This window comes from Myxine glutinosa, chromosome 9 (genome assembly GCF_964187855.1).
Source record: "Myxine glutinosa chromosome 9, kmMyxGlut1.1, whole genome shotgun sequence".
Taxonomy (NCBI): domain Eukaryota; kingdom Metazoa; phylum Chordata; class Myxini; order Myxiniformes; family Myxinidae; genus Myxine; species Myxine glutinosa.
Genome location: NC_136269.1, coordinates 111,371,617 through 111,384,896, shown reverse-complemented (window position 1 = coordinate 111,384,896; position 13,280 = coordinate 111,371,617). Strand labels below are relative to the sequence as shown.

Here is a 13,280-nt window from a genome sequence, read left to right as displayed (position 1 = left end):
CAAAAAAAATAATCTGAAAAAGGTTGTTTTTTTTTACTAAAAAAAAACAAACAAAAAAAACAATCGCTCGATCGTGCCTAATCCTTTTTTAATTAATGACAGTTATATACAAGTACACATTCACATAAATAAATACAAAGCAATTACCAGACATTTGAATTCAAATAAATCAAACAATTCCCGAAGTGTACGAATTTGGTAGTATGGCTTCTTCTTCTTCCTGATCGGCATCACACTTAACTCAGAAACGTGGGCCACATTCACTCAGAAACGTGACCCACATTCACCTCCCCCTCCCCTTCGCCCCCTCCCCATCCCCTCCTCCCCTCATCCTGCCTCCCCCCTTCCCTCCCCTCCCCCCCCCCCCCCCCCCACCTCCCCCGCCCGGAAACGCCGGGTACTTCTGCTAGTTGATGATAAGCCTAAAAAAGGTATTCCAATGGAAATTCCATTATTGTCATAAGCTTGTATCATTTATGCTTTGGCAACTGAAGTCATCACTTGTGATCGAAACCTTTAAAAAGGATTTATGACATAATTGTCGCTGTTGGAGCTTGGGAAACTTTGTCGTTGTGGGAGCACGTGTGGTGTGGGGATAGCCTGGCACAGCAGGGAGCACGTGGCAGTGGATATACAAGCCGGCCGGCCGTGGGGCAAGGGCGAAGAGAGCTCGTCATTGCCTCGTAGTTGGTGAGTATGCCAGCCAAAGGGGAATGAAGAGGCAAGTCGGTGTCAGGAACTAGTCAGCGCCTCGTAGTTGGTGAGTAGGCCAGCCAAAGGGGAATCAAGAGGCAAGTCGGTGTCGAGAACTAGTCAGCGCCTCGTAGTTGGTGAGTCAGCCAGACAATGGGGAATCAAGGGGCAAGTCGGTGTCGGGAATTATTCAGCGCCTCATAGTTGGTGAGTAGGCCAGCCAAAGGGGAATCAAGAGGCAAGTCGGTGTCGAGAACTAGTCAGCGCCTCGTAGTTGGTGAGTCAGCCAGACAATGGGGAATCAAGGGGCAAGTCGGTGTCGGGAACTAGTCAGCGCCTCGTAGTTGGTTAGTCAGCCAGCCAAAGGGTAATCAAGAGGCAAGTCGGTGTCGGGAACTAGTCAGTGCCTCGCAGTTGGTGAGTCAGCCAGCCAAAGGGGAATCAAGAGGCAAGTCGGTGTCGAGAACTAGTCAGCGCCTCGTAGTTGGTGAGTCAGCCAGCCAAAGGGTAATCAAGAGGCAAGTCGGTGTCGGGAACTAGTCAGCGCCTCATAGTTGGTGAGTAAGCCAGCCAAAGGGGAATCAAGAGGCAAGTCGGTGTCGGGAACTCGTCAGCGCCTCGTAGTTGGTGAGTAGGCCAGCCAAAGGGGAATCAAGAGCCAAGTCGGTGTTGGGAACCCGTCAGTGCCTCGCAGTTGGTGAGTCAGCCAGCCAAAGGGTAATCAAGAGGCAAGTCGGTGTCGGGAACTAGTCAGTGCCTCGCAGTTGGTGAGTCAGCCAGCCAAAGGGTAATCAAGAGGCAAGTCGGTGTCGGGAACTAGTCAGTGCCTCGCAGTTGGTGAGTGGTCGGAAGTCAGACCCGACACCAGAGACAGAGTCGATGGGAGCCAATTGGTGCCAAGTGAGTCTCACAGTCAGCTCAGTGAGTAGTAGCACTACAGTACGAGCCATTTTAGCCAGGTCAACTGCAGTCGCAGTACGAGCGATGGGGCCGCTCCTTGCAAGCCCATCAGCCTCACCTGAGTCTCACGCCACAAAGAAAGCTCTTCTCCACATACACTTCAATTTCTGTCTTCATGTGTTAATTTAGACCAAGATAGGCGAGGTGTCCAACCTTGTCTAGCTTAAGCACATTGCCACAATCAATTCCCCCCTGCCCCCTTTCTTTTCATTGTGTTGATTTACTGCATGTTCCCCATCCCAGTCAAAACTTAATAAAGCTGTTTTCTTCAAAGGCATTATTACTGTGGATTTTGAGCCATGGAATCACCCCAAGCATAACCAAATTCCCTTTACAATTAAATACGTGCAGCGAACCCAAGTTGCCCTGCCTGATGTTGGCTTAAGCCAGAGTTATGCTTCTGCGAAGATGCATGTAAACGTCTCTGCGTAGCTACGCAGAGAAGGGGTTTATGGGTAACTGTAGCCCGCAGAGGCTAGCAGAGGGGTCTATGCGCACACCTCCAAAATCTCAACAACACGTTGCGCGTATCCTTGGTCGTGTGCGTCAAACAAATGCCAATTGGTTGAGCAGGGAAGTATATCCGGTAGCATTGGGGATTGGGCCCAGATCCAAAATGGAACTAAAACGAAGAACCAAAGCATTCAAATGGAGAATAGCAATGGAGCAGTTTGAGGAGCGACTCTCAGATGAGGTTCGCAAATACAAACATTTGTTTGACACCTCATCAAAATATTATTAAAATAACCAGGCTACAATGACTTCTTGGAGGGAGATAGGGAAAGATTAGATAAAGATCCGGGAGTTTGCAAGGAGAAAAGGAAGGTGATGCGAGACAAATTTGTGCGGCTGAAGAATGAAGACAAAGAGTGGGGACTCTGGGCCCGGGGGGGGGGGGGGGCAGAAAGTACCAGACTACTGAAGATAAAGAGTGGGGACTCTGGGCCCAGGGGGCAGAAAGTACCGGACTACTATATTATGGCTCCATGGATTTGTTAAACACCGTGAAACTGAGACCAATTTCTTCAGTAATTAATTTGAGGTAAGACAATGGAGGCTTTCAATGGTAAATGCAACACTGCCCTACTAGTGCACACGTTAACGTTACGTACAAGTATGTTGGCACACACCCATGTGGACGTCTGTGGGCGACACCCATGCATGTTCGCAGACTCGCAGACGCAGAATCATAAATCCGGCTTTAACGGTTCGGCTGCTGGCTTGGGATCCTATGATCCTGGATTTGAATCCCGGTCAATAGATGAATTAACGCCATAGGGGTTGACTCAGCCTGTCATCCTTCCGAGGTCTGCAAATTGAGTACCAGTTTACCGGTAATTCCCTGTGTGTCGCAAGAGGAGACTAACAGGGTTGGCGGCAGGAAGGGCATCCGGCCGTAAAACATTGCTTCAAAAAGGGGACCAGGGTGCCCGAAAAAGGCTCAACCACCGCTCTGCGGGGAAAAATGGCCTCGAAAGGCGGTTCAAGTTGCCCTGCATGTGTGGAATGACTCTGCCCGGCATCTTGGGAGTTAATATCAGAAGGGAGACCGAGTCTGTTATATTACTTTAAAACTGTGTTTATACATAACTAGCCGAAAGCACCCGGCATTGCCCGGGTTCTTTTTGAATGAATTTACTACTATAATTCAGCTTATACTCGCCGCCGTAAAAGATTGACTACTATAATTCAGCTCAGCTTTTAATTGCGAAATTGGCCCAGCCCGGCCGAGGCGGTCTCGACCGGCCTCACCACCTAGCCTATAACCTTCCCAGGGCCCGTCCCGACATTTTTAGTTCTTTTTGAATGAATTTACTACTATAATTCAGCTTTTACTCGCGGCCATAGAAGATTGACTACGATAATTCAGCTCAGCTTTTAATTGCGAAATTGGCCCAGCCCGGCCGAGGTGGGCCTCGACCGGCCTCGCCACCTAGCCTATAACCTTCCCGGGGCCCGTCCCGACATTTTTTGTTTCAGAGGTTTCCTCCTATCTTTCACCGTTCAGGAGATTAGCGCGTGCAGACAAACAAGCAATAACTTTATTTTATATATATAGATGAATAAAATTAAGAAAGACTTGCAAAGATTTCACTGTCACATCCATCCATCTACATCCAAATCACGCCCATCATGCCAATGATCTCTCTTGGGCAAACCACAAAATTTCAAAGTTGACCTCTAAAGCCAACCACTGACCTCCACCATATAAAGTCCTTCCTTGACACACCTGAACTCCTATGCACCGACAAGGTTGATGAAGTACGCTCGGTTGATGGAGTATATGTATATGTATGTATGTATGTATGTATGTATGTATGTATGTATGAAGTCCTGTGGCCTTGAGGTTTCCTTGCTGGTAAGTCTTTTTGTGACACTATAAAGAAGGCCTTGAATCCTGATATGATTTATTACCAGGAGGGATCAATTGGAATTAATTATAATAAACATTGACCAACCTTGGAACCCCGTGGTCCATAAAACTGAAGACCCACGTTGCCCTGAGAAACACAATAAATCAACAGTAAATAAGAGCCAAAAGATTCACATTGAACATTTTCATTCAAGAACCAAATGCATCCATTTCCACGTCACATTTTCATGTCTTAACGGTGGTGGAAACAAATGTAAAAGAAAATGTCTGTGATGTAGTGTTTCTATTAATAGCTCTGTGCTGTCTGCGCAGATCCTCTTGGTGCATACACTCACCAATCCATGCCATAACCGAGCCAAAGCCATTAAACATCAACCTGGCACACCCGTTGGAACAGCCTGATTTAGATTGCACAATTGGGGTGCCCACATCACTGTATCAACATTTCACATCGGCATTTTCAGATGGTAGAAAGTTTGTCCACCAAACATGGCTATTCTCGCAAATTCCCTGGTATTGTATGATGTTATGTAAAAATGCATGACTCCAAAAAAAACGTTTTCCAAATTTGAACATACTACTATAATTGGTAACATCCTGCGAATGTGGTGCATTGGCAATGCAGCCGTGGTAGCTGCCACTGCTTTCTGGTTTAGAACATGCCAAGGAATTAACCAAATACTTCAGAGATGAAACCTTGAAAAATTATTTGTGCGCTCAGAATAAGCGATCTTATAAACATACTAGTGGGGCATGCTTACATGTTGCGTAAGATTATACATTGTAAGCAATAACAAACCGTGCTTCATACTTGGTACATAATAAATATAAGCTTTATGATTGTACGCAACCAGCTGCGACCCACTGCTACATATAAATTTAGGTTTTTAAAATATGTTTTTGTTATTTTACAGACGTGTTTACTGTTTTTACGTAAATTTTCATTGAGATTTTTATTTCACGGTTTACAGTTATATATTTTACAATTTTCAAAAGCTGGATATTTGTTGAGGTTTTTTTACGGATGCGTTTACGGTTTTTTAATGTAAATTTTCATTTACGGATGCTTTCCGGCGGTTCTGCCATTTTTCCCGGTGTACCAGTCTCGATGTCCGTCTGCACTCCAAATTTCAGCTTTCTACTACACTTGGAAGGTACTGAACATTAATATCAGTCAATCAGTGGTTAGAAAGAGATTATATATATATATATATATATATATATATATGATATGTTGTGGCCACTTAGAGGTGCGTAAAACATGTTAATGGTAGTGCTACATGCATAAATATAGTTATGACATCTGCCTTGAGGTTCTTTTTCATGAGCACATGGAGTTTGGTTCAATCTCAGGATGTTTCTGGTAGATGGAGAAGTATTAAAGTTGCTCGTGGAGAAAATGCATTCAACTACTTATAACGCATTAATGTAGCGTGAACAGACCTTTTCTCCAGGAGGACCAGGAGGGCCATCGTTTCCCTGCAGGCATAAGAAAAAGTTAGTTACATTCAATGTCAGACATTTTATGTTTGAATAATAATAAAAAAGATATTCAAAAGAAGAAAAAAAAGTCAACAGAGTAATTTTGGAGGATGAAAGAGGGAAAATGGTGTGAAAGTAACAGACCAAAGAATGTGAAGAGAAAACGACAATTGTGGAAGACAAATGGAAAAGGAAAATAAGAAGAAAATTGGTCTGAAGTCAAGAGTATGTGGAGTGAGGGACTTGCCCTGGCACCAGAAGAACCAGAAGGACCAGCAGGCCCAGGTTGGCCGATTCTGCCAGGCGAACCCTGTAGAAATGGGTCCAAGATTAATATTCGTGCAGAAGTCTCAATGCTTTGAATAACTTTATTTGTTTCCACTATTATATAAATAAATGTGTGAAGTGGTGATGTATGAAGCAGTTTGAAAGCAAAACTGAGGGATACAAAGCAATCATGGACCATTCCTACCAAAACAATAAACCTACCTTTTGCCCATGGGTGCCAGGGATTCCTTTATCACCATTGAGTGGCAGCAAAACCCCAGTAATTTTGGCAGAATCACCCTATGAAAAAAATCCAGGAAAATAAAACAAATAACATACATTAATTAAAAATAAGATAAAGACATAAAATGCCATAGCCCCATGCCAACCATGGTTTTAGTAATTTTGCTGTATGGAGTTAAAGGCCGTCAGTTGGCTATTTATGGTCAGATGACAAAGCAAAATCTTCTGCATATGAAGAAAATAGGTCCATGCATGTCCGAGAAATGGATGCGGCGCATTTAAATATCAAAATGGTCGCCAGTCGGCCATCTTGGATCTGATCTGGAAAAAAAAAATAATGTGCCCTATCCATTTAAATAATGTGCCCCCTCTGGGTACTACTGCCGGGTACCCCTGCTAGTATGTATATATATATATATATATATATAGATAGATATATATATATAAATACTGTATATATATATATATATATATATATATATATATATATATACACAGTTCATTATTATTTGTGCAAACATTAGGGCCAAAAAAAACTTTCATCTGATTTTTCATTTGCTCCTATTTATGTTTCTCGTAATTCCTAGACTAGCAAGTTGCCCATGCCCACATGGGATTCTAAACGGGGTAGGGATGGTGGCAACAAAAATGCAAATGGCATCTTCTGTCATCGAGCCGGCAAGCTGAGAACAACAATTCACATTTATTGCCACACCTGATGCATTAGAAATGTTCTAATGGCAGCGAGATGCTCCATTTGCAACTTTGTTCGATATGTAACCTTTTCATGCCTAGTGTCTGGAATAAAAATTTGTATTGATGTCCAAGCCAATGACCAATTGCAAATTAATAGTAGGATTGTCCTTGACTCCTTATAAGGATGTATTAAAAATATATTTTTTTCATGTAATTTCACTTGGACATGGATTGTTGAATGTTGTGCCACGATGAAGCAAAATGCATGATGCTTTGTGCACATTTCCTCCAAGATTTCTTCGATTGCACAGGTGAAAAACATGAAATTCAAAATTAGTGAACAAAGAGTTGTGGTCAGGTGTCTCGAGACTCTTTGTTCCTGAATTTGTTCCTCTGAAATTGTTACAGGTGTGAAACCTTACCACAGCTCGAATTATCACTTGTATCTTTTTTGCTCAAAATAGATAATGCTTCATTATTTTAACTTCTGTTTTCCTCATTAAATGTGCTTACCTTAGTGCCAGGTAAACCAGGTTGGCCCTGCAAAGAAAGGATGCCACACACACAGTGTTTGAAGAAAAGTGGAAACCTTGGACAAAAAAACAACAACTTTAAATGGGAAAAACATGAATATAAATGGCTTATATACAATTATTTACAGGTATCTGGAGTTTTTGTCTGACAAAGGAAGATGTCATTTCATCCAACATGAGGCATGAGGCATTCATAAGAGCTTCGTAAATATAAAATATGGAGTTACGTATTAAGTAATAAGTTTAAGTTAAGGGTGTCAGGGTTAAGGAGGGTTATTAAGGAGGTTTCTAATTAATGCGAATTAATCAATTTTAATGAATTAATCAGGTTCGAGAATTAAGCAGGGTGTCCTGCCTGCCATCACTGATTGTTGGTGAATGTTTAATTTCCCGCATTGTCTTTTTTTTCTTTTTTCTTTTTTTTTTGTATACTGAATCGAGGCTCGTGAAAGAGCTAACATTTATTTCACAAACAAATCAACCAGACAAACAAAATATACAAAAAGAGGGAGCGGAAGACAAGATGGGGAGAGAAGGGGAAGCGCACAACCACAACATTTGAGAGCAGGGAGAAGTGTGGGAGGGAGAGGGCTTGGGGGCAGGAGGTGTGGGAAGGGGGGGGGGGGGGGGGGACTTTTGAAAACAATAGGCGAGCCATCTCCAGCACCTCGGCTGAATAACAAATTCCTGTCATCTCCAATCAACTTGCAGGCCCGGCCAGCCGGTTCATTAAGACCTTGGATCAAAACCCTGCCCTGGCCAATCGCACAAGATGGGAATAATTGGGACAATTAAAGTAGTAGCAATAGTAGTAGTACCGCTGATATTAATACAGCCACTTCCTCGTTCAACATGAGGTTGCAGGGTAGCATCATGGGTTGTGGGTGCAGGTGTGCCACTGATGCAATGCCCTCTGCTCGTTTGGGGCAGGAATTTTGAATTTGTTCATGGTCGCCGACTCTTCACGAAGGACACCGTGGGACCATTTACGAAGGACCATTCGAGGATTCAAACCCAGGCTAGACAGATGAGAGGTGAGTATGCGTACCTCTAAGCTAACCCGCCAGCCCAATTCAGCCCATTAAATTAACTAGTAATGCTTTTGTTGTGAAGATTCAGACAACAACTTTATTATTTTAATCTGGATTTGAACAAAAGCTTTCCAAAATTGATTTAAAAAAATTTAACTTTTGTAATTTATTTGCAATTTCCTTCAACAGTATAAAGCAAAACATTTCCTTAAGCAGTCGAAATGGCTTTGCCAACACTGCGTAGAGAATTTAATCAGTCTCTTTATTGCCCAACACTGGATTTAAAGTGCTGTACGTGTGATCGCTCTGAAGAAAATGCTACAAAATGCCAAAAGCAATTCAAATACAGAAAACTATTGGAGTCAGGAATACATCGTGCAAATATAACATGAAGCTGTTTGAAAGCTTTTTTTATGCTTAAATTCACAATAACACTGTTTATGAAGCTAAATGCACATCCAGAAAACATTATGCCAATGGCAATGATGAGAAAACAATACCAAATGCACATCTTGCTCATTTTGGAAATGCATCTTTTGTGGTCATTGGTCAATCCTGAAGGACATGATGACACAAGGCCTAATCTCAATCATTGCAGACTCTATGCATGTTTACTGCACGCAACATCAACAGTAGATTCCCTCAATATGGTTACTTTGCGGGCATCAAAGTGAGGGTCCTTTTCTACAGGGACCGTGGAAATACTGCGGCCGCCCTAGAATTGCTAGTGGCCGTAGATTTTTTAGACCCTACGGCCGCCGAGCCAAATGTGACTGAAGCATTAACAGAACAATGTGGTTTATTGGATGCATTTGGTATTATTATTGTATATTTGTATTATTATTATTGTAATTATTATTATATATTGTATATTGTATTTGGTATATCATTATTATAGTGAGGGTATTATTGGATGCAGACAATGAAGATCGCATCGTAATGTAAAAAAGGAAAAAAAAGTACTCACACGATGACCCCTTGGTCCAAAACCCCCTGCACCGCCTGGCAACCCCTTTTCACCCTACAGAGAACAAAGATAATCACAATTAGGCTTGGCAGTATTCGATTTTTATTGGCAATCTGTCATGTAATAGTTTTACGTAATCCTGAAAACGTAATCGATAAAAATCTTAATAAATAAATCCACAGAATCTTGTTTCTCACAGTCTGAGAGTCCTTTAGGTGTTTTTTTGCAAACTCCAAGCGGGCTTTCATGCGTCTTTCACTGAGGAGAGGCTTCCGTCTGGCCACTCTGCCATAAAGCCCAGATCGGTGGAGTGTTGCAGTGATGGTTGTCCTTCTGGAAGTTTCTCCCATCTCCACACAGGATCTCTGGAGCTCAGCCAGAGTGACCATCGGGTACTTGGTCACCTCTCTTACCAAGGCTCGATTGCTCAGTTTGGCCGGGAGGCCAGCTCGAGGAAGAGTAATGGTTGTTCCAAACTTCTTCCATTTAAGAATTTTGGAGGGCACTGTGCTCTTGGGAACCTTCAATGAGACCACCTTTAGAGGCCATTTTTCCCTGCAGAGCAGGGATTGGCCTTTTTCAGGCACCTTGGTCCCCTTTTTGAAGCAATGTTTTATGGCCGGATGCCCTTCCTGCCACCAACCCTGTTGGTCGCCTCTTGCGACACACAGGGAATTACCAGTGAACTGGTACTCAATTTGCCGACCTCGGAAGGATGACAGGCTGAGTCAACCCCCCTGGTGTTAATTCAGCGATCGACCGGGATTCGAACCCAGGATCAAAGGATCCCAAGCCGGCACACTAACCGCTAAGCCAACACCAGGCTTGGGAACCTTCAATGCAGCAGAGATTTTTTTTGTTGGCTTCCCCAGATCTGTGCCTCGACATAATCCTGTCTGAGCTCTGCAGGCAGTTCCTTCGACCTCATGGCTTGGTTTTTGCTCTGACATGCATTGTCAGCTGTGAGACCTTATATAGACAGGTGTGTGCCTTTCCAAATCATGTCCAATCAATTGAAATTACCACAGGTGGACTCCAATCAAGGTGTAGAAACATCTCAAAGATGATCAAGAGAAATGGGAGGCACCTGAGCTAAATTTCAAGTGACATAGCAATAAATCAAGCAAAGGGTCTGAATACTTATGTCAATGTGATATTTCAGTTTTTTCTTTTTAATATATTTGCAAAACTTTCTAAAATCCTGTTTTCTTTTTGTCATTATGGGGTATTGAGTGTAGATTGATGAGGGAAAAAATGAATTTAAACGATTTCAGCATAAGGCTGCAACATAACAAAATGTGAAAAAAGTGAAGGGGTCTGAATACTTTCTGAATGCACTGTAAATATTAGTAAAATAAATACTGAATATTAAATAAATGAAAATACAAAAATACTAAAAAAATACTAAAAAAATACTAATAAATAATAAAAATAAATAAATACTATATAAATACAAAATAATAATAATAATAATAATAATAAACAACTAAATAAATAGTAATCAAATATAATAGAAAATACAAAAATAAAATAAATACTAAATAAAGTAAAATAAATAACTATTAGTAAAAAAAAAAAGAATTAAAATTGAAATTTTATTTCAAAATGGTTACATCAAATTGTCCATTTTATTACGATTAAAATTGACGATCTTAATCAAAGCTCGGGCCAAACGGATTAAAATTGATGATTGTACAGATGAGAATTGATATTAGAAATTTGACCTTTGACCTTTCACCCAAAAAATAGTTGGGTTGCCAATTCAGTGAGGCACTATGCAATTAGACTGCATCGACAGTGCTAAATTTTGGATATTTTTATACGTCCTTTTAAGTCATTATTTTATTTCAATTGAATTATATACTTGAACAATGCATGCGGTAAGGTGTTCTATAAACTCTCAAAGTGGTAATGTATTTTGTAGATTAAGATCCCTTCCCCTGGCCTACTGTTCATTCATATTCAGAGTACTTGTATATAATGCAAACGTCATTAAATGCTTTCAAGGTCCTGTCATGCCCCCTTGTGGAAATTCGCTCAGAAAGTTATCTTAAAATAATGCAGTGATAAGGATACACAAAATATGAATAAACAGGAAGGGTACTAATGAACGAGTGCATTTCGACCTGCTTCGAACAAGAATCCATTATATTTGGTCACTTTAACTTGGCAACTATAGGGTAAACACATGGGGCACGTATAATATATAATGTTTTTATATTGTTTAGTATTACTGTGATGTACATGTTACCGCTCCCACCGAAGGTGGATGGAGGTTATGTATTCATTCATTCATATTCTGTCTGTGAGTAAGATGTCTCAAGACGTTATGGACGGATTCAGACAAAACTTTGGGGGCAGGTTGGGTATGTGACAAGGATGAATCGATTGGATTTTGGTGAAGATTCAGATGCAGATACGAGAAATTTTTGAGTGATTCTTCACAATTGAGAGATAAGAGCCAAAAACGATATACTGTCGAGCACGATATTTCAAAAAGTTGTGAATGGGTTCTGAAAAAACTTGGTCAATAAGTTGGATAGGTAACAAGAACAAGCCAATTTGATTTGGTTTGGGTCTGGATCCAGATACGGCCTATCAGTGAAATACACAACGTAAACTGTTCAGCCTGGCGGAGGTATGCACTCTGTCAAGTGCCATTCTAATTATTGGATCAGTTGAAAGATGTACCAAAGCTTCTTCCAAATTTTTCGAAATTATTGAATTTTCTGATTGTTTATTTTCCTTTTCCTGCTTTTTAAAATTACTTGACTTGATTGAAGGGTCAAGCTGGCGATCCAGCATTGGCAATCCATGCATGATCTGCCTTTATCTTTTTCTGCCTCTAACAGGATAGAGGTGATGTTCACCATCTGCAACTGATGTTTGATTGAGTTGAGCCATCTTGTGTTGGGTCGACCCATCCGGCTTTGGAGGGGTTGAAGTTGAAGAGATGGTGAGATGTGCAGACCATCAGAGACGACTCTGGCATAGGAGAGATGAGGCAAGAAGCTGATGTGTTCTTTGACGGATCAAATGATTTGTGACATGGGGGAACTACCACAAACTCTCAACATGTCGAAGACATCACATGTCGAAGGCATCAAGCCTGCATAAATTTGTTGCAGTTGTAGTCCAGGTCTCGGATCCATACAACACCACAAAAATGATCAATGTTCGCTTCATCTTCAGCTTAGTGTCCTTTTGGATTCGTCACTTCTTGAAAAGCAGTCTGGAGAGAGTATATTGCTCCAGCTGCTTTAGTGATACGAGAAGTGATGGCATTGGACAATGGTCCTGATTTGTCACTGACCGATCCAAGGTCAGTAAACTTGTTGAAAAAATAAGCCACTAGACCAGAGATGATGAAGTTAGGATGGTGGGCGGAGGGCTTTGTGTCAGGTGTTATTGCCATTACATTGGGTCTCGCGTCACTTGGTGCATATCCCTGTGTGGCTGGCTTCTTATTGCAAGGCATGGAGGCTCTGGAGGCTCTGTTTCAAGGTGAGTGGGCAGTGTGCAAAAAGTACAAAGCCGTCTGCCTATTCAAGATTACTGAGCCTTAGTCACAATCCGTATGAGCCAGAAGACGGTGCATCAAAAGGTCGATGACAGTGTTAATAACTCAGATGCAAGAATACAACCCTGGCACGTTCCTGACTGTATGACAAATTCATCTGAAAGTTCCCTTCCAAACTGCACCCAACAATTAGTGTCTGTGGATAATGATCTGACAAGTTCGAGCAGATTATGTGTAACAACATAAATTCTGAGTAGTTCCCAAAGAGAATCTCAGCAAACAGAATGAAAGGGAACTTTGAAGTCAATAAATGCAATGCAAGCTTTGAAGGCACCCAACATCTGGCAAATAAAATACATTTACCTCTTCATGCAGGTGTATGAATCAAATTGGCGCCCCTTTATATTAACTTTTCTAGAGCATTACTTGGTTCCTCCTAAGAACACAAGGGTAGTACAGCATGCACACGAGATTTTTTGAATGTTCCTTCTTTTCTATAAGCTATGGAATTTGA

General features: G+C 41.6%; 1 protein-coding gene across 1 annotated transcript in view; it reads right to left on the bottom strand.

Annotated features, from left to right (window-relative positions):
* The window catches only part of LOC137435085 (uncharacterized), a 242,270-nt gene that overhangs the window by 119,404 nt on the left and 109,586 nt on the right, over positions 1-13,280 (bottom strand). The window contains exons 7-12 of the mRNA XM_068128524.2: positions 9,247-9,300; positions 7,229-7,255; positions 5,999-6,076; positions 5,757-5,819; positions 5,471-5,506; positions 4,113-4,154 (exon numbers count right to left, since the gene is read on the bottom strand). Coding sequence (XP_067984625.2) covers positions 4,113-4,154; positions 5,471-5,506; positions 5,757-5,819; positions 5,999-6,076; positions 7,229-7,255; positions 9,247-9,300 — 300 coding nt within the window. The remainder of the gene's footprint in view (positions 1-4,112; positions 4,155-5,470; positions 5,507-5,756; positions 5,820-5,998; positions 6,077-7,228; positions 7,256-9,246; positions 9,301-13,280) is intronic.